Source organism: Myodes glareolus, chromosome 6 (genome assembly GCF_982192425.1).
Source record: "Myodes glareolus chromosome 6, mMyoGla1.1, whole genome shotgun sequence".
Taxonomy (NCBI): domain Eukaryota; kingdom Metazoa; phylum Chordata; class Mammalia; order Rodentia; family Cricetidae; genus Myodes; species Myodes glareolus.
The window spans coordinates 16,241,952-16,262,106 of NC_142031.1; the positions used below are offsets into that span (position 1 = coordinate 16,241,952).

The 20,155-nt window shown below is 52.1% G+C and overlaps 1 protein-coding gene and 1 long non-coding RNA gene across 2 annotated transcripts; one reads left to right on the forward strand and one right to left on the reverse strand.

Moving 5' to 3' along the window:
- Positions 1 to 1,237: 1,237 nt before the first annotated feature.
- On the reverse strand, positions 1,238 to 20,151 carry Pla2g2c (phospholipase A2 group IIC). Its single transcript, XM_048443357.3, has 7 exons — positions 19,968 to 20,151; positions 19,416 to 19,500; positions 14,346 to 14,446; positions 11,795 to 11,939; positions 10,302 to 10,405; positions 1,791 to 2,177; positions 1,238 to 1,463 (listed from the first exon to the last, which is right to left on the reverse strand). The coding sequence occupies exons 3-6, from the start codon at positions 14,383 to 14,385 to the stop codon at positions 2,014 to 2,016; spliced, it is 453 nt and encodes a 150-aa protein (XP_048299314.1). The 5' UTR covers positions 14,386 to 14,446; positions 19,416 to 19,500; positions 19,968 to 20,151; the 3' UTR covers positions 1,238 to 1,463; positions 1,791 to 2,013.
- LOC146894107 (uncharacterized) lies at positions 1,360 to 4,370 on the forward strand. Its single transcript, XR_015002186.2, has 2 exons — positions 1,360 to 1,495; positions 3,511 to 4,370. It is a non-coding gene; the product is annotated as an uncharacterized LOC146894107 (long non-coding RNA).
- Positions 20,152 to 20,155: the final 4 nt, after the last annotated feature.

The following is a 20,155-nucleotide window of genomic DNA, read 5'->3' on the forward strand; positions in this document are numbered from 1 at the left end:
TCACAGGCCTGGCATAAAGTCAGTCCCCAGTGCAGACGAATGGCTGCCCTCCCAAGAGAGTAACGTTTCCTGCAAGCACCAATGATATCCTTTTACAGCCCCAACGTTCCCGCTTTGGTTCTGGGCACAACACTGACTGGGACTCACATGCCACCTGTACGCTATCCTAGGTTAGAACCAGTCTCTGCTAGGACAGGACCTTCCAGGAGGCGACATGCCGTTGGCTTAGCCTAGCCACACTGGTACCATGCCTGAGACCATCCCCGATGTTCCTAGGACAAAGGTTCCTGCCCCTGCCCCTCCCCACATGTCTACTTTCTGTACATGGGCAGGTTGGGGGAAGAAAGACGGCTATGCGGGTTGAACCAGGAAGACCTCAGTGGCCCTGGCCCTCTACTGACCCTTCTGTTTTTATGTGCTCTGCCTTCTCAATCCAGGTCTTAACCTCTGACATTGGTAGAAGCTGCTACACCCCGCTACAATCCTGGGATTCAAAACCCTTAGATTTGAGTCTCTGTGTGTTTCTTTAAATCCCTGCTGCTCATCACTGCCCGTGGTGACAACACAGTATGGGCTCCACACACAAATGCTGGGTGACCTGCTAAGCAAAGTGTCTGTGCACTCTCTTCTCTTCACCTGTGTGCTCTCTATCACCACACAAACCCTGTCATCTCCCCTAGTACTCACTGTTGGGGGGGTGAGGAAAAGTGACCACCAAGTGCTGAGAACCTGGCAGTACCAGTGAATAAAGACCAGCACCATCGGCTAGGCAGAGCTGTGTAACCAACCACGCCGAAGCACCACGACAGCCGACGCACCATGACGACACAGTTTCCTGTATGAGGCTCATGGTTCTAGATGCTACAGCCCAGCCTGGACATGGCTGGGCTCCCCAGTGCTTGCAAAGTCTCTGCTGAGCCCAGATCTGCTGTTGCTGATGCTGCCCCAGCAAGCTCTTGTCACCCAGGAGGTCAAGCCCAGGCTTCCTCCAGGTAGACACAGGAGTCTTCACGGTAGACCTGCCCTGGACCTCAGAGGTTGAAACCTGCACTTAAGACCTCCGCTTTGGTTACAGGACCCCTCCAGATCCAGGGGCCAGAAAGGACACTCTGCCCTTGACAGATGTGCTGAAAGCTTTGGCACGAAAGGCAAGTGCCACCAAACAGGGAGACAAGCGTGGTCATAGCTGTGCCTGAGATCCACTATGTTAGTCTGGCCGCACAGAACGGACCCCACCTCAATGAGACCTTCCCTGTTTACTGTTCTTACAGGACCAGAGGCTTCGAAATGGGGGTGGAGAGTTAGGGTGCCTTAGATCCACCGCCCATCATCTCTCCACTTCCTCATGTCATCTTTGCCGTGACATCCTTGTGGCAGTGGTGAGTATCATCGTTGCAATGGCACCCGGCTTTCTGAGACACCAGACCAGCCTTCTTCCTGCAGCAGGTTTACAGAAGGAAGACCTGGGGCAAAACAAACAAGGACCAGCCTCCAGGTGAGGATCTGTATTTTCTAAGCTACCCACTTTGTTCCCAGTCAGATCTGGGTGGAGAACTTGGTTCCCCGGTCAGACATGTGTCCTGACGTGGTGGGGAGTATAGTAGTTTAGGTTAGATCTTAGCAGTTTTCCCCCTTCCTGGGAAAAGGGTTTTAGGTCTCAGGTATCCCAGGTTAGCCTTGAACTTATCATGTAGTGAATTCCTGCCTCTCCTGCCTCCACTTCCCAAATGCTGGAATTAGAGGATGCCTCCCATCCCTGCTCTCTTGTTTTCTTGATTCCTAGCACTTACTTCTGTTGGAAGGTGTCAGTTAATTGCCAGGCACCCAGGGTCTGTTTCCAGAGCAGGGATTCCTCCATGTCTCACTTCCAGACCCCAGCGCTGAGAGAGAAGACACTCCCTGGAGAGCAATGTGGAGCTCCAGGAGCCTGGGAGCTGTCAGAGGTGGCCAGAGACAGCTTTCCAGAAGGGCCATGTCTAGAGCAGGTGCCATGTGACAGGGACGGTGGCCTCCCTAGCAGGGGAGTTTGTGTCGGCCACACTGGGGCTTGCTGAGGAAGACCTTCCTGAAGGCTTTCTCGTAGGTGTCCAGGTTTTCCTTGAAGCAGTACGCAGACAGCTTGTCACACTCACAGGCCTTCTGCCCGCAGAGGCAGCTGCCACCCTGGGGGCATCCACCTGCAGAAACACTCAGAGTCAATGTGGGGCTCGCTGCCCGCTCCAAAGCTGGATTCTAAAGCAGGGCTTTACAGGCTTTACAGAGAGAGCGACAGAGGTCAAGGGCAGAGGGCAGGAAGTGGGGACTGCTTCTGCTTTGCCCACAGCCCTTCCCCAATCACACTTACACATCCTTCCACGCCACAAGGAGCAGAAGCCTAGTCGGAGGCAAATGAGTCCAGGGCTGCATGTTGGGGTGGCAGTGGTCAGTTTCAGCCCCCAGGCAGCACACGGGCTGAGGCAACAGGCAGGACTCAGCTCCCAACCCCCAGGGCCCACCTCCTATTCCAGACACAGCGCTGTCTGGAACATCTCCAGCTGCAGACGTGCAAAGCTACCTTGCACATACATATGTGCCACGGCCACTGGCCTGCCACCTCTCCACCCTGAGGGATGACAGCACCTGGCCCCAGCAGCTCTCTGGGATCCCTCCCTTCCTTTAACTTCCTGTTTCCCATCTGCTGGTATGTCCCATGGATATCCCCATATTTAAACCCCTTCATGTTCTGCCCTCTTTTGTCCACCATCCTGGCCCCTACCCACATTCCTGTCCCTCTCCACACTCTGTCACCGCCAGTTCTTCCTCTTTAATGGGAGGAAACAAACAGGGAGCCTCAAAATGTCACCTGGGTCACAAACAGGTAGTCTCAAAGTGTCACCTGAATCACACTCACTCTTGTTTTAAAGCTACACTGTGCTTCCCCGGTCTTTGTGGATGAGGTGACCATCTCTTTGTGGCAGTCCCCTGCCCACCTGCCCCAGCCTGACTGCCCAGCCTCCCCTTCCTCGTGGAACTGCCACCCTCCCACCCACAGTCTACTCCAGGCACAGGGACCGCTGTGAGTTCAGGTATTACATTCGGCCTTATCCCAGGACCTTGGCACATGTTCTTCCCCTGATTTCTTCCAGTGGTGAGCTCCATAGGCCGTCTGGGTCTTGATGGAGTCACCCAAGCCACTTGGTCTAAAGCTCTCCAGTCACTCCCTCCTAGGTGCCCCTTGCTGGTCTCATTTGTACACTGGCTTGCTATGCCCTCCTCTGCCCTGCAGAGGGAGGCCCCAGCAGTACCCTAAGGAGCTCCCATGGGCTGGCCTCTGCTCCTTAGGGTACTGCTGCCAAAAAGCAAATGAAGCCCTAAGGACTTTGGGATGTGATGTTTACCCTCGAGCGGAAGGGCAAGTCGATTGGGGCCTTTTGCTGCGTAGTCATAGCGCTAATGCTTTGTGTGTGCACACACATGTGCACACATGAGCGCATACCGGGGTAAGAGAAGGCATACTTCTCCTTTTTATAGGACTCCACCCAGATCTGCTCTCTGTGAGAAGAAAGGGGGCTGCCAGACCCTGGGGCTTGTGTTCTGCAGCTGGTTGATCTGGATGTCTTCCTGGAGAAAATGATGCTGACCATGGTCAAAGATGGGCAGCGTAGTAAGGCCCCCTGCTAAGATGCTGGCCCCAGATGGAGTATGTGCTGTGTCTACTGCTCTGGCAGGGGCACCCTTCGCTCCACATATATGAAGAAGCAAGGCCCTGTCTGCTGGACCAGAGCAGGCTGTCTCTCTCCTGCCATCCCTCTCCGAAGCCCACATTCCCACTGGAGCTGTCCACGCATGCCTGTCTCAGGGCAGACACCGCCACCCCAGCCACCCCGGCCCCAGCTGCCCTTCTCCGCACACCCTCAGGAAGGTGCCAAGGACATTCACGCCACGCCCACTCTGCCTCAGGCCTGCACCCATTGGCCCTCTCACACCCCCTTCTCCATCTGTGAAGGTTTACCCTGATCCACTGAGTCCCAGTCCCCTCAGGGCTCTTCCCTATCTCAGCCCCATGCGTGCACCTCTTCCTCCCCGTCTACAGCAAATCTTTAACACAGCAGCTGCCGCCAAGGCCACAGAGGGCATGGGCTACCTGAACGCTGGTCCTTCTCTAGTGGGCCGCTTTTCCTCTATGACCTGGTGCTGCCTCCCAGGAAATACGAACCCTGTTATCCCCTCTGTCCGCCTCCACTTTCCCTTTTCCTCCTCCTTCCTTCCGTTTATGTCTTGCTCCTCTTTCTCCACACTACTTACTTTTCTAGACTCTTCCTTCTTCTCAGACTATGTATATGACTGATTTTGTCTGCATATATGTATGTGCACCACGTGCATGCCCTGTTCCTCTGACCCTGCTCCGGTTGGTCTTGTGCCACTAAAGCAGGTGAGCCTCCTGCACCGCCTGGGCAGACATCCACGCATAATGTCCACTCCTTCCCCAGGCTCCAAGCTCCTGCCATACTGACCCTAAGGTTTTTGGACCTCCTTTGCAAGGCTGTCTTTCCACAACTGCCTAAATTAGTTACTTTTCCCTCCTTGGACCCCAGCATCCCTCTAGCCTCAACTGTTGGAGCAGCTGCAAAAGACTTCTCCCCACCTATTTGTGGCTATCTGTCCCTATTTGTGGCTCTATCTGTCCCTGTTGTGGGCTCCCCCTTACTGGAATGTAAGCTCCTTCAAATCAGAGCCTGTGTCCTGCTCATGGTTGATCTCCAGCCCTGGTGTCGGCCAAATTTCCATCCCCATTTGCTGGAGCCTTTAGCAACTGCACTTATGCGGCCTGTGACCCATAGAAAGGTGCCCATCCTGGGGCCCTGGAAGCCAAGTTCCAGACCCCAGTCTATAACTCATACACTCTACGATCTTAGGCATGTTGCTTGCTCCCCAAAGCCTGTCTCTTTGACTTTTAAAAGAGAGGAATAAGCCTGAATTGTCTGTTTAATGAGATTTTTCACTCAGCTTCTCCTTAAACAAACACGTATTAAACTCCTAACTTGCCTTTGTCTAGAACCTAGGGCAAGCACACCTCCAGACTGCAACAGTCTCAAGGGTACTATTTCAAATGAACCACGAGAATGAGTTCCCCCATAATGAAAAAGGCTTACCCCTTGTTATATTTGAATATGAGCTATCCCCCTACAGACTCATGCATTAAACACTTGGTCCCCAGAAATTGGCACTATCTGGGAGAGCAGTGGTAATGTGTGGGGCTTTGCTGGAGGAGGTAGGTCACTGGAGGGTGATTTTGAAGGCTGCTTTGGTCCTGGCCTTTCTTCATGGCATCCCATCTGCCCTAAGAGAAGGAGTCTCTACCGCACGCTCTCACCACATAGTGACCCAACTTCACTGATCCACAAACGACAAAGCCAAGGCCAATGGACTCAAATCTGTGAAACCGTAAGTCAAAAATCAATCCTGGCTGGCTTTTAAATGCTCTCTCGGGTCATACCAATGGAAAAACCTAATACAGACAATGAGCTTGCGGAATCTTGGAGATGAACTAAATGCATCTTGAAACATAAGAAGGCCTTGAGGCTTTGGGGGCAAGGGCACAGTGTTATGGACTGAGGAGGAAATGTCCCCCATAGGCCTGTGTGATGTAGGTTCGGGTCCTTGACTGCAAGTGCCATTTTGGAAAGTGATGGAAGCTTTATCTGGGGGAGGGCGGTGTTCTAGTTGAAGAAAAGAGGTCGCTGTTAGCAAGTCTTTGGGGGCTGTGGATTATATCTGTATGTGTCTTGTTGTCTGTCTGTCATGAGGTTAAGACCCTCCTCTGCCATATACCACATACCACACTGCCACACACCACACACCCTGCCACACACAACACTGCCACATGCCACACACCACACTGCCACATACCACACAGCACACACCCTGTCACACATCACATACACTGCCACATACCACACGCCACACACCCTGCCACACACAACACTGCCACACACCACATACCACACACCACACACCCTGCCACACACAACACTGCCACATGCCACACACCACACACCCTGCCACACACAACACTGCCACACGCCACACACCCTGCTACACACAACACTGCCACACACTACACACCACATACCCTGCCACACACAACACTGCCACACACTACACACCACACACCCTGCCACACACAACACTGCCACACGCCACACACCACACACCCTGCCACACACAACACTGCCACACACCACACACCACACACCCTGCCACACACAACACTGCCACATACCACACACCACACTGCCACATGCCACACACCACACACCTTGCCACACATCACACACTCTGCCACACACCACACACCCTGCCACCATTTATGCTCAGAGGTTTGGAGCCAATAATGGCTGAACTCCCAGAAACCGAGAGTCTGGTTAAACCTTTCTTCCTTTAAGCTGGTGACCTCAGGTATTTGTCAAAGCCATGGTAAAGCAGCGGACACTCTCACAGCTCTCAGAGAACTTACACCCTAGCAGGGAGGTGGGGGCCACCGCACAAGCAGACAAAGAAGGTACAGGAAACGTCAGGGCACAATGAACGCTGGGAGAGGAAAGGGGTGTGGACCAGGCAGTAGAAGCTGGTACGAGGAACGGGCACAGAGTAACGAGAAAGGTCTTTGCAAACTGAACTCCCAGAGGTTACCACTTCTGCCTCTCCCTCTCCAGAGGCCTGCGGGCGCAGGGGACAGCAGGGGGCAGTGGTACCAGTGGCCAGAACCCGTCTATCCCCCACAGCCAAGCTTCACCCTACACATGCGCATGCCTGTGTGGGTGGAGGGGGTGTCACTGCACTGATTTTCAAGTCCCTTGCGAATGCCAAGCGCTTATATAAACCTCCTCAGAGGAGGAGCGGCCACCTGGTCAGCCATGCTAGGGCAGCTGTCCCCTTCAAGAAAACTGGCCCTTGAGCTCCTTCAAAGACTTTGTTGTGCACTGGTATCTGGGTGGCATTTCAGGTTGACACCAAGCTCTTGTCCCACCCCCCACTAACTTACCACACCCTCCCCAAAGCCCTCCCCACACTGGTTGCTAGGTAACCTGGGACCAGGCTTGGGGGAGGGATCTCAGAACTGCTGGAAGCATTATTAACTCTTCCAGCGCAGCTCTTTGAACCATAGTGTGACCTGGGCATGGAAGAGGCTTGATTCCATAAGGGTCACGGTAAAGATGTCAGCCCTAGAGGGGGCAGTACAGGACAGACTTCAATGGAACTATAATTAAGACAAGGAGGGGAGGGTGGGCTGGAGAGATGGCTTGGTGGTTATGAGTAGTACCTGCTGCTCTCCCAGAGGACCTGGGTTCAATTCCCAGTACTCACACGGCAGCTAACAACTGTCTGTGACTCCAGTTTCAGGGCATCTGACACCCCGTTCCGGCTTCTGCTGGCACTACACACACATGGTGCACAGACACACATTCAGCCAAAATGCTTACACACATAAGATTAAAAAATTATGAAAACAGTCCCAGTGTTCCCCCAACAAAATTAAAAGCAAAGCTGGGACAAACCAGAAATTTCCACATCCGAATGGCAGGCACTAACTGAACGCCTGCAGTGGGCCAGCCCCTCCAAGGGATCACAAGAAGGGTGATTCCTGTCCATTAACCATTAACCTTGGGCAGGGTGGATGATCTCACCCTTTCCACGGGTGAGGAAACTGAGACTTGGCAGGGACAATGAGGCTGGATGGAGAAGACAAAGCCCCTTGGCAGGAACAAATGAAGAGGTCTGTGGTATTCGGTTAGACCAAGGTCCATTCACTGTGACCCCCTAATAACCCCCCGCAGTCAGGATGGAGCAACTCATCAGTTGTTAGCGGTCATGAGACTTGCATTTGGGGAATAACCAAATAATAATGTAGACACCTTCCCATCAGAAAGAGTAGTCAGGAGACAGAAGCACCTGGGTCCAAATCTCCATCATTTCCCTGGCTGTGTGACCTAAGACATGCCACTTGACCTCTCTGAGCCTCGACATCCTATGCAATAATGGGGAGAAAAGTGCCTCCCTCCGAGGTCTATCCTGGCAAGCCAAACTGAGGTGTGCAAAGCCGCTACTGTCAGCTGTGCACTGGGGTAGCTCCTGCTCTCACTTCAGGGGTGAGAGGCCGGAGGCCCAGACAGCTCAAACCAGGCAGGAAGTTCCAGAGTGGACTTCATGGAAAGGCTCAGCGTCTGAGACTCGGTCATGGCTGTCACTCACCTGGACACCTGGATCAAGCCCCTCTCCTCTGTGGGCCTCGGCCTTCCCAGAGTGTCACCGAGAGGTCAGCTGGGATGGTCTCCGAGGCATTTTCTGTTCTGGAGTTCTCCTAAGCTACCTATCTTAGGCAAACAGGTACTGGGCCTGCCTCCCTCTGTGTCTGACTTTGGGGTCACAGTGGCAGTAGGGTGTTCAGCCAACAAAGTGTGCATGAGTGGGTGTACCTGTGTGTCAGCCCGCAGCCAACAAAGGGTGCATGGGTGGATGTACCCGTGTATCTGCAGCCAACAAAGTGTGCATGGGTGGATGTACCTGTGTGTCGGCCTGCAGCCAACAAAGTGTGCATGGGTGGATGTGCCTGTGTGTCAGCCCGCAGCAGCAGCAGGCACCACACCAGAACCCAGGCCATAGATCTAGGTTCTCTGGAGGGTGACAATGATGCCCTGGGCAGCTGTGGAAGTCTCATTCTCCAGAGCTCATCATGGCTCTATGTGGGGAAGTTCAGACATGGACACAAGCTCCCGGGTCCTGCCTCTGTCTTCTGCCACCAGCTTACAAGTGCTGCTCAGGGGAGGCGGCATCATCTGTGGCCTCAGCCTGCCCCAGGGTACCTTCCTCTACGCTTCCCTTATCCTGGAGTTTGGGGCTGGGAGGGACAATTTCCAGGCCTATCTTCATCCTTCTGAGCAGCCAACGAATGGAGGAAGGGCAGAGGGTTGGCCTAGGCCTCAGTGGCAAATGCTCTCTTTAGGAACTAGGTCCCCCTGTCAGGTGTGTAGGGCTGTATATTAGGCAGACTGAACTGAAAGCAATCTTCCATTGCGGACTCTGAGCCCCCAGCCCACCACACATACAGTCTCACAGCGAGGGGGGGGCAGGGAGAAAACAGTGCTAATTCAAGGGCTTTCTGAGTGCTGGCCTCCAGTCCTGGGTGGGGTGCTGGGTACCAGGATTCCCAGGGTGGAGTCCTAAGTCCTCTGTCCCAGGAGATGAGTCGGGGACAGCTGGCAGTTCCCTGACCTTGGAGGAGGCAGACGGATGCCCAGAAACACAGTTGTGCACACACCCGGGAGGAAGTGGCTTGCTATGCCCTAGGGCCTGGCAGGAGTTGAGCTATGGCATGTGAAGAGCAAGAAACCACCTACTGGGCTGGAATTACAAGGCTGGACAAAGGCTCGTGCCCACAGCCTTCAAGCCTTCAGGCTGGACATGCCCTTCACATGCCCGACCATTCTGTGTGCTTTCCCCACCCAGGTCCCTCCCATGCACTGCCCCACTCCTGGTTACTTTTCTGCCCCTATCCACAATGGTCATAGCACACAACATACAGTTGCCCTTGGCGAATATTTGCTCAGTGGAAAGATAGCCAAATGCCTTGCTAACATGACAAAAGAAGTAAAGGCTGTCGGGGCTGAAGTGATAATTCAGTGGTTAAAGCACTTGGGAGGCCTGAGTTCAGATACCCAGAAACCAAATGCTGGGTGGGTCTGGTGGCCTGCCTACCATCCTAGGCCTTGGAGGCAGAGACGGGATCCCCACCATACGCTAGCTACGTCAGCCAGCTGCAGGTTTGACTGAGACACTCTGCCTCAGTGACAAGACAGGAGAGTGACAGGGGACAATCCCTAACATCAACTTCAAGCCTCCGCCCGTGTGTGCCCACCTACAAGTGCACCTACCTACGTACAAAAACATAACACACACGCAAAACACACACACCTGAAAAATGGAAAAGAAAAAAATAAAGAAATGCTCTCAACAGCCAGAGCTACCAAGGGAAAGTGCAAAGTCAATGAATTCCATGGTCAACAGCTCTTTAGTGGTCCATAGTGTAGGGCGGGCCCTGGGTTCTTAGGGGAGCTGAGGTTCAGGGGCAGGCAGAAGAGACCAGGCCAAACCAAGCAAGGACTTCGCTCCAAGAAGCTCCGACTCTCGGACTCGGCCCCGTTTCTTGGTCTCAAAGTACTTGGGAATGTCTCATTCCCTAAAACGACCAGTGAGCTAATGAGGAGCTGCCTGTTAAGGACCCACTCAGGTCACATTGTCTCCCTCTAGAGAAGGCTACTCACAAGACACAGTCCCATTGACAATGCTGAACTGGTAGCTATTCAAGATGGGCTGGCAGCCATGTTCCTTCAGCTTGTGGTAGCAGCAGTCGTGAGCCCAGCAGCACCTGGCGGGTGGGGAGAAGAAGGTGGAGGACTGCGCCGGTGAGGGGGTGTCCCTGGGGAGTCAGCGGAAGGGCACTGGGTGAGAGCTGGAAGAGACCTCCAGCTTCCCTCGCCTTCCCTGGACCTCAGACACTGGAGCTGGTGGGGGGAGGGGCGAGTTACTGACACACCTGTCCTTTTCTGGGCGTTCCCATGTGTACATGGGCTCTTGGCCCTGGGCTCATGGTATGCAGCTTTGAATCTATCCTTGGACTCCAGCAGGCAAGGTACAAGTGGACGATGACAGGGGGTGGATTTAGAAATGGGTGATCTGTGTTCCAGGCCAGGCTCTGCGGCTTCACCTGCGGGTGGCAGCTGAGCAACTCTTAGTCTGGGATTCTCTCTGTCCTCAGCCGTCAGGTGGGTTACAGGGGGGATGCTGCCTCCTGTATTCACGGTGAGGGGTGAGGGCTGAGGCCCACGTGTAGATCACCTGTTCAGTGCTGGGCACATACAATGTATCTCACAAGTATCAGTGGCCTTCCATGTCTCCACAGCCAAGCCTAGGGCTCAAGTCCTGTATATTAGGCCCTGCTCTAAGGACACGCCTAGGGACATTTCCCTTCTTATTTCTTCAGATGGGAAAAGACGCAAGCTATCCAGTCTCCCCACTGTACCCTCTCCAGATTACAGTAATGTCCATTTTTTTTTTAAAGAAGCTAACACCACCCACCCTCAAATCCTTCGAACTGTCCTGGAAACCAACTTGGTACCGTGTGACTGCCTCCAGATGGACAACTTTCCCGAACTGGGCCACTTGGCTTCTCTCCTAAAATATGGAATTAGGTCTGGAAGCTGGCAGGGCAATCTTGCTGGGCCCATAATCCTAAGAAACAGGGGCATGCAAACGAAGAACACCTTTGCCAGGCTAATGGGAAAAGGCTGGGCCAACCGTGTAACGTTAGGGCCCTTGATTGAGACTATCAGGATGGGCCTGGAGAGTGTCTCAGTGGGATGACTGTCCCGCAGGATGGGGTTCTGGGTTTGATCTGCACATGGTGGTGCATTACTAGAACCTGAGCACTTGGGAGGCTGAGGCAGGAGGATACAGAGTTCAAGTTCAACCTGTTCTATGTAGTAAGTTAAATGCTAACACGAGACCCTGTCTCAAGATGGTCAGCACATAAGCCATATCCAGGACCTTAGGCATACAGGGCCCTTGGCAGCTTCACAGGCTAACCAGGGAAAGGCGGCTCAGTTTTGGCTTCTCCGAGATTCACCCTGCAACCCCCTTGCAATCTCACACAGCTCTGGAATTGTTTCATCAGGATTCCTAAGCCCCTCTCTCCTCACTGTGAGCCTAGACGTCAGCGCAAACGCAATAAGGGACTCGTTGAGGGCTTGTGCATCACCTGTCTGTGGCGTCCATGGGGATCCCTCTGCCCCCTAGCCCACAGTAGCAGCCGTATCCATAATAGGAGAAGAAGGCACTGCGCCCTGTGATGTGTTTGACCATCCTCTGGAACTGCCAGAAGCTGCTGAGGGTGGAGGTCGTCCCTGCCAAGGAGAAGACGAGAAAGGAGAGGAGCCTGAGGGCCCGCAGGCCTCGCTGGAGTGCCTGCAGTGAGGTGGGCAGTCCAGGGCCCTCATACGAGATGCCAGCCTCCTTCACGGGGAAGAAAATAGAATCAGTGTTACTCCATCACCCAGCAGGTTTCTTGCTAACCAGGATGAGGCCAGGTTCCCCAACTGTCCCTCTACCACCATCCAGGTCTGATCAGCACTAACTAGGAAAGCTCAAAGCCAAGGTTCCAGGCAGTCCCTCCTCTAGAAAGCAGCAGGCATTAATAGTCTCCCAGGAGAAGCAACATTCAGGGGTAAGAGATCAGAAAACACCCTTCATCCAGTCTGTTAAATGGCACATACACACAGACTCATCAATTCTTATTATTCTTAATAGACAGGGTCTTCTCTTACTACATAATCCTGACTGGACTGGGAGGTCCTAAAGAGACCAGGCTGGCCTTGAACCTGAGGAGATCCTTCCCTCTCTGTCTTCAATGCTGGAATCACAGGCATGCATCAATAGGCTTTTGTACTTCTACAAAGTACTTACAGACACACAGAGAGATGCTTATACAGGATGTTTGCTGGCAGTGTGGTCTGTAACATCAGAGTACTGGAAAGTATTACACGTCCACCCCCAGGAGGATGGTCATCAAAGTACTCATCTTAGCAATGCATCACTTGTAATAGGTGAACTCCAGGACATGAGACTGAGGTAGACAGGTAAGAACAAGGCCATATTCGTTTGGAATACTTCCATGTACCTTTTTAATAAGCACATGGTGGTGGTGGCTTGAATAAGAATGGCCCCAAATGCTCACATATGTGTAAGTTTGGTCACCAGGGACTGGAACTGTTAGGGAAGGATTAGGAGGTGTGGCCTTGTTGGAGGGAGTGTGCAACTGGGGGTGAACTTTGAGGTTTCAAAAGCCCAAGCCAAGCCTAGTCTCTCTTTCTCTGCCTACAGATCAGGCTGTAGCTCTTGACTGCTTCCCCAGCACCACACTTGCCTGCCTGCTGCCATGCTCCCTGCCCTGATGAGAATGGACTAAGCCTCTGAAACTGTAAACCAGCCCCCAATTGAATGCTTCCCTTTATAAGAGCTGCCTTGGTTATGGTGTCTCTTTACAGCCACAGAATGGTGGTAATGAAGAAACATGTAGTATTTTGTTCCTGGATTTTGAGTGTGTGTGTGTGTGTGTGTGTGTGTGTGTGTGTGTGTGTGTGTGTGTAGGCTTGCCCTCCGCAGATTCCAGAGCAGTTGTATCTAGGTATAGGAAAGTGATAGCCCCCGAGAAGGCTGTACCTTGGCTACTCTGTATTTTATGGCTTTTCTCTGTGGCTAAACATAAACTTCTCTGGCCCAAGCTGGCCTCAAACTCACGTGTAGTCAAGGATGACCTCAAACTTCCAACTCTCCCACCTCCACAGCTGATTACAGGCTCGGGCCATCCTGCCTGGCTTTATTCAGTATTGGGGGTTGAATCCAGGTTTTTGTATATGGTAAGCAAGTACTCTTCCCACTGAGCTATATCCCCAGTCCTGCATTTGATTTTTTAAATTATAAACATATATTTGGTTTGTGATAAAAATACAGCAAATGCATGAACTCAAAGAAGGAAAACAGCGCGAGGGATGGGGGATGTTTCTCAGCTCCCTCCCGCCTCAGTGCTGAGTTGGATGCCTTGACCTGATTTCTCAATCCTCCTGCCTCCACTTCCCAAGTGCTGAGATTACACATTGGTATGATTTTGAAAACTGCAAAGCTCACTAGCAACTTGGGGAAAGAGCGAGAGAGACCTAACTTTGATATGTCTGACTCACCGCACCCCAGAGGTACCTTGACAGGGCTGGAACCAGCAGGGAGCTGGTTTGGGACAAACAGCTAACTTTTTGTTTTGTTTTAACAGATCTCAGATGGTTCCCAGGAAGCCCTTCAGATTGCACACCTCCCTTTGCAGAGGTATGCAATCTGGAGCTTGGTAGCAGTGACTCAGTTTGACCAAGTATTCCACTAGCCATCATCGGGATGCCTTCCCCAGAAGAATTACTCCAGCTGGCTGGGATCACGTCTGCCGTTTTGTACGACAGTACACATAGCTTCAACTAAAGGCAACCAGAATGGGAAGGAAGAAAACCTCCCAGACCGGGAGTTCTCACACCACAGCCGAACATCATTTTTCCAGTATGCGGTCAATATCCCTGGATTCTGAGATGTTCTGTGAGGGCCCAACACTGTGACCAGCCCACCAGACAGCAAAACCAGAGGTAGGAGAACTTTAGGGGGGAGGCTGGTTCTCTCCTTAGTGCCTTGTACCCTTCCTCCACTCAATGCTACCCCTGTGACATCGCCAGAAAGATGGCCTCCCGGCACTCTCTCAGAGGGCTTCTACTTACAGCAGAAGATGAAGACAAGGAATATAGCAATGGCCTTCATTTCCAAAGAGACCAGGAGGTCCAGGGTACCTAGGTTCCACCTTCATCTGTCAGTTCAGCTCCTTTTGTGGGAGGAGGTAAAGAAAGAGACCATTTAGGTACAAGCCACCAATGCAGCCCAGGCCTTTGGATGCCCTTAGCACAGGGCAGAAGCAAGCATATTTGAATACGACACCTGTCCTTGCACTTAGGTAAAACGTAAGAATGGCCCAACCGTTTGAAAGAGGTGAACACCAGTGGTAACTTTCTTTCTCTGCAACACTTTCACTCTTTGGGGAAGTCAGCATTCCGTTTTCCCAGGTTTAAGTGGCATATATGGTACCCACCATGGGAGTGGTTCAGAAAGCCGAATTTATCAGCATCCCCTGCCAGCTGCAGTATTTCTGCTTTGGTCCCTGGTACCAGAGTTGCAGACTCACCTCCTCTAAAGCCTGGTTTCTATGGCTGGCACATGAGAACCAAAGCTCTGTGAATAAAGTCAAACCTTGACAGTGTCACAAGCATTACATCACAAGACCCTCACGTCAGCTTCAGAGTTTCTATCTCCACTTAAGAGATGGGCTGGACCAGGGATGCAGCTCAGCTGTCAGGGTGCTTGCCTAGCACTGCAAAGCCGTGGGTTCGATCCAGTCATGGTAGCCTATACCCATAATCCTAGCACTCAGGAGGTAGAGACAGAAGGATCAGAAGTTTGAGGTCATCCCTGGATACATAGAAAGTCTGAAGTCAGCCTGGGATCCATGTTATCCTGTTTCAAGAAAAAAAGATCAGCCGGGTGGTGGTGGCACATGCCTTTAATCCCAGCATTTGGGAGGTAGAGCACACAGATCTCTGTGAGTTTGAGGCCGTCTGGTCTACAAGCTAGTTCCAGGACAGGCACCAAAGCTACACAGATAAACCCTGTCTCAAAAACAAACAAACAAAGAATAGATGACTAGCTGGCTCGCTGGCTGGCTAGACAGAGGTTAGCAGAAGCACAGAGAGAATGAACCAATTTCTTACAGTCCCACAGATGTCAGCTAGCATGGACTTGCGGTGAGGAGCAGCTGGAATAAGGGAAATGACAAAGAAATTTAGAACTAAAACCAAAATCACACAGAGATGTGTGTAATGAGAAGGAAAGCCTATAAGGGACACTTCCACAGGGCAGTGGAGGAAAATGTGGGTGCCTGTCCCTCCATGGAGTGGTCCCACGATCGGCACACAGCTTTCTTTCAGTCCAAGTGCTCTCCCCAGCCCCATGAGACACCAGGCTACCTCTCCCCCAGCCCCAGGAGACACCAGGCTACCTCTCCCCAGCCCCAGGAGACCTCAGGCTACATCTGACTGTGATGGCTCTTGGAGAGGGAACAATAGCTCAGCTGAGCTTCCAGAACTTGTTAGGTCCAAAAAGCCTCAGACAGGTTTTCACTCAGTGGTGAACTTTCCCATGAAGACTTCAAAATGTCAGTCCTACCGCAAGAGCCCTGCAAGAGCCCACCTGGTGGCCTAGCTGCCTGGCCTTCTTTGGTATAACTCATGGATGCCGAGAGGCTGGGCCCTGACCAGGCTGGTCCTGGCCAATCATCATTTCAGCAGCTGTACAAGTTTTTCTAATGAGGTTCTGTCTCCACGGGAATCTGACCATACCAGGCCCAGGCTGGAGCTGCAAAGAAAGGACTCGCATCTTTTGAAGCAGTAGGTGATGAGACTTCAGATACAAAGGGCCCTGGGATGCGTGCCTGGTAATGAAATCCGACTGAAGTACCAACTGTGTGCTTAGCTAATGAGAAGACCCAAGGAAGGTCTAAGAGAGGCTGCCCAGCTGACTACAGGTAAACAGAGACCAGGCATAGAGCAAGAGCTCCATATGAGCCTTGACTTCCATCAGTGGTATTGCCCCCAAGCACAGCTGCTGGCTGTGCCATTGCACAAGAGGCAGCAACAGAGGAGGGCAGTGAACTCTGAGTCTATGCCAGAGAGAGCTGGAGCTGTCCCAGTATTTCCCGTCAGTGGATCTGGGCTCCAGGACCCCGAGCTTCCTGTCTGTGAAGTGGGGTCAATGACCTGTGTCTTCTGTGGAGCCAGCAAGGATCTAGACGCTCTTGGTATGAAAGCACTTGGTCAACATGGGGCCAAGGTGAGTGACAGTTCCATATATTCGGCTTAACAAGACAGGAAATGTCACTACATGCTTGGATAAGTTCCAACGAGGTGCAGGAAGCAATGAAACTTCGGTGGCTCCATTTTATTATCCAGACACTTCTCTGTGGAAGGTCTCCCAGGAAGAGGGTTTTTAAGGAGCGATGTGTAGCAATGCAGCCTGTTGGCCTCGTTACCAGATTAGATGCTTTCTTCACAAAAGTTATCTGTGTTCTCGAGGTCTAACAGGGTGAAAGTCAACAGAGAAAACCACTGAAAGATTCTGAAATCTAGAAGTCACTAGTTCAAAATGGGCCTACAGACTCTCTGGGAACAAACTGAAATAAAGAAAATAGACCGCTCACCTTCAGCCAGCTCCAAGGGAGGCCATTTACATCCCAAGCTAGCCTTAGGGTGTCACCTGGTAGCTTGTGAGTCTTTCAATTAGAAGAACCAGATGTAGAATAGTGTCACCATTGACATTATCCATATCTCATTTGCCGGGCACCTATGCCCAGCAGGCATTGTGTGGGCTGAGTGTGGGATGGAGGGACAAACAAGTTCCTGCCCCTGGGCAACTTATCACCCACCGAAGGAGTGTCTGGGGGAGAGGAAAGCAAAATACTTCTATGTGCCAGGCACCAATGCCAAGATCTTCGGTGGATTATCTCATTCACTCTCATTGCAATCAGAGTCTTAAAGTGTCCGTTCTATAGATGTATAAACTAAAATACATGCCCAGGGTGTCTCAAGGCAAAGTGGCAAAGCTAGGATTGAAACTGTTGCTTGGGCCCCACAGCCTACAAGTCCTATGGCCAGCGGAGCAGGCAGGTCCAGATGAAGTGTTTAGGAGTGGGGTGGTGGGGTACACAGTAGGCTTTGGGGCCAAATGGTTCTAAGCTCCCAAACTGCTCTACTATTCATAAGCAGAAATCCCTGAACTCTATCATGCTTTAAAGGCAAAGAAACATCATGGATAATGCCTGCATGGAGGAGATTCACGGACATCCAAGGAGCTGGCCGGGGAATGGTGCAGAGCGCCATCTTGAGCATGTTATCACAGATCATAAGGAACTAAAATACTGCACTGGGAGATTGGGGGGGGGATGGTCAGGAAAGGCCTTCATAGAACAGGTGACTTAAGAAGGGCCTTGAAGGATCAAGCAGTCTGGATTCACCTTGTCGGGTAGATGTGAACCCGGATGTTGGAGATGAGAAGGTCAAGGGCCTATTTAGGGAAAAAGCTGGCTAGAACTCAGAAGAGAGCAGGGAGCGGCGGCATGGAACAAAGGAAGATGGGTCCTCGCACTGGCAGGCAGGAGAGTGGCCTCCAGCCATTCCCTGAGAAACTAGCGAATGTGTGAGCATGTTCAGTCCGGGCATCAGAGGGAACATTCTTTGAAGATATCTTCTGGTGCGGGTCAGGAGATAAAGAGAGGGACTAGCTGCCCGCCTCTTCCCCGCAGGGCTGCATCACACCATGCCGGAGAACAAAGAGTCGTGTGCTGCTGAACATGAAATGGACCACAGGCACAGCCAGCACTTCACCATGCCCCAGCAAGGGCACACACACACCACTCTCGCACACAGCGGGGGAGCCAGGATTGAAATCAACACAATTCTCAGAGGATTGCATAATTCTTAGGTGAAGTTAAAATAGCTGGTGAAGGATCTACTTTAATCTCTTCTGAGTGGGAGCCGGAGGGCTGAAGAGCATCGCCTGGAGACTTCTGACAGCATCATTAACAAGATGTAAGCCAGCGACACTGCAACGCAAAACAACCAGCTTCTAAAAGTACCTCCTGGATATCCAGAGACAGAATTCCCAAAAAGGAGGCCAGCCTAGCCCAGGCCCTCATCCAAGGCCAGGTGCCCCACCAAGGTCAGCAGCTTCCTCTCTGAGATGGGCTAACAGCCCATCACTCAAACGAACCTCTCCATGCCAGCTCCTAAATTATGTACCATTGGTACCAATCACGTTATATATAATGCCATCCAGCCCGTGTCTACTCTTCTACCCTTGGCTCCAAGTATACTGAGTTTTATTTATAACAATCAAGTACTATTTATAATTACAAGTCCTACTTATAACTGTCAGCCAACAATGTGCCTTTCTGACCCAACCGTGAATGTGCTGACAAGGATTTAGAGTTGTGCTCATATCAAAATCCCATCCCTACACATGCAGGACAAAGCAGGTAGCAAAATATGTGGTAATGACGCCAGGTAATGGATCTGTGGTTCTTGACTGCCTAGAAGTAACTTGTACCGGTCCAGTCACTAAATTACTCTAAGGGCCTCGAGCAGAGTCTGTTAAAGTCATTTCAAGGCCGGCTCAGAAGGAAGGCTTCATTAGACTGGAACAAAGACGGGGAGGAGCTGGGCAAACGAAGGACCAGGATAGGCTGGGGAAGGATCTTCAAGCCAAGGGTTCAACAGAAGCGAGGGTGTTGAGCCTAGGGAGGGCACGTGGATGTGTGGCCGTGGTCGGGAACCAGTGGAGCACCACAGGGGCAGTAACAGGGGACAGAGTCAGAAGTCAACCTTTCTCTGTTCCAACAGACCAGAAGCAAGGAAGCAGTAGTGGGGGTGGGGGAGGGTGTTAAAGCAGTCAGTGAAAAAGGTTTCCACACCTTGATTTCTGTTTTTCCCTGCAGAGGCCACAAGACTGTCATTCCAGAGGGAGGAGGGAAGGTAAAAGGTGGGAGGCTTTGCGGGGGTGGGGGAGCCGACAAGATGGCCAGGGAGGGCAGAGGGGCTGACTGACGTTGGGAAACCACACAAGTGCCCTGACGTTCCTTTGTGTGACTCTCCATGATATCTTTAGTGCTTGGTGTGGATGGACATTTTACAGCTAAGACTCTATTATACAAATGAGACACAATGACAGAAGGCTAGGAGGACTCTTACCAGCAGAACGGCTGAGGGAGTGAACCATAGCTTCTGAGCAGGGTAGAGGAAAAGCAGACAGGCTGTGGGACTCCAAATCTCAAGGCTGTTGGAAAACAGAGTGAAGTGGCTGGAGTTGCTGACTGTGTAGTGAGGCCCTCAAAGGAGATAAGGGACAGCCAGGGCGATGGAGGCGCACGCTTTTAATCACAGCACTCAGCAGGCAGAGGCAAGTGGATCTCTGTGAGTCTGTGCGAGTTCGAGGCCAGCCTGGTTTACAAGGGCTAGTTCCAGGGCAGGCTCCAAAGCTACAGAGAAACCCTGTCTCGAAAAACCAAAAAAAACCAAAACCAAAACCAAACCAAACCAAACCAAACAACAAACAAACAAACAAACAAACAAAAAACCAAAAAAAAAAAGGAGATAAGGGGTGCTGGTCACAAAACTCAGCGAGTGTCCCCTGGGTGGGAATGGGAAGGGACACTGACAGGGTGGGGCCAAAGACAGACAGAGGGATTTGTTGCTGGTTCCCACCCCCACCCCAGGGCAGGGTTCCCTTTCCCTTGAACGCACTCTCCCTAGATAGACAATAGTCAGGCCAGGTCAGGAAGAAGAGATAAGGTGGCAGAGGCCCAGGCCCCTGGTCCTGCGGCCTCCATGGGCGGGGCCACACCAAGGTCCTGCCTCGGAAATCTGTGAACCAGAGACTAAGTCCTGCGCTCTCTCCCGTGTCTAGGCTTGTCTAACTTGGCCAGCGCAGG

Coding starts and splice junctions, on each gene's coding strand:
- Pla2g2c (XM_048443357.3), bottom strand. CDS start 14,385: ATGAAGGCCATTGCTATATTCCTTGTCTTCATCTTCTGCT. Junction 11,940..14,345: donor CCTTGTCTTCATCTTCTGCT/GTAAGTAGAAGC, acceptor TCTCCTTGGCAG/GGACGACCTCCACCCTCAGC. Junction 10,406..11,794: donor CCCATGGACGCCACAGACAG/GTGATGCACAAG, acceptor CCCACCCGCCAG/GTGCTGCTGGGCTCACGACT.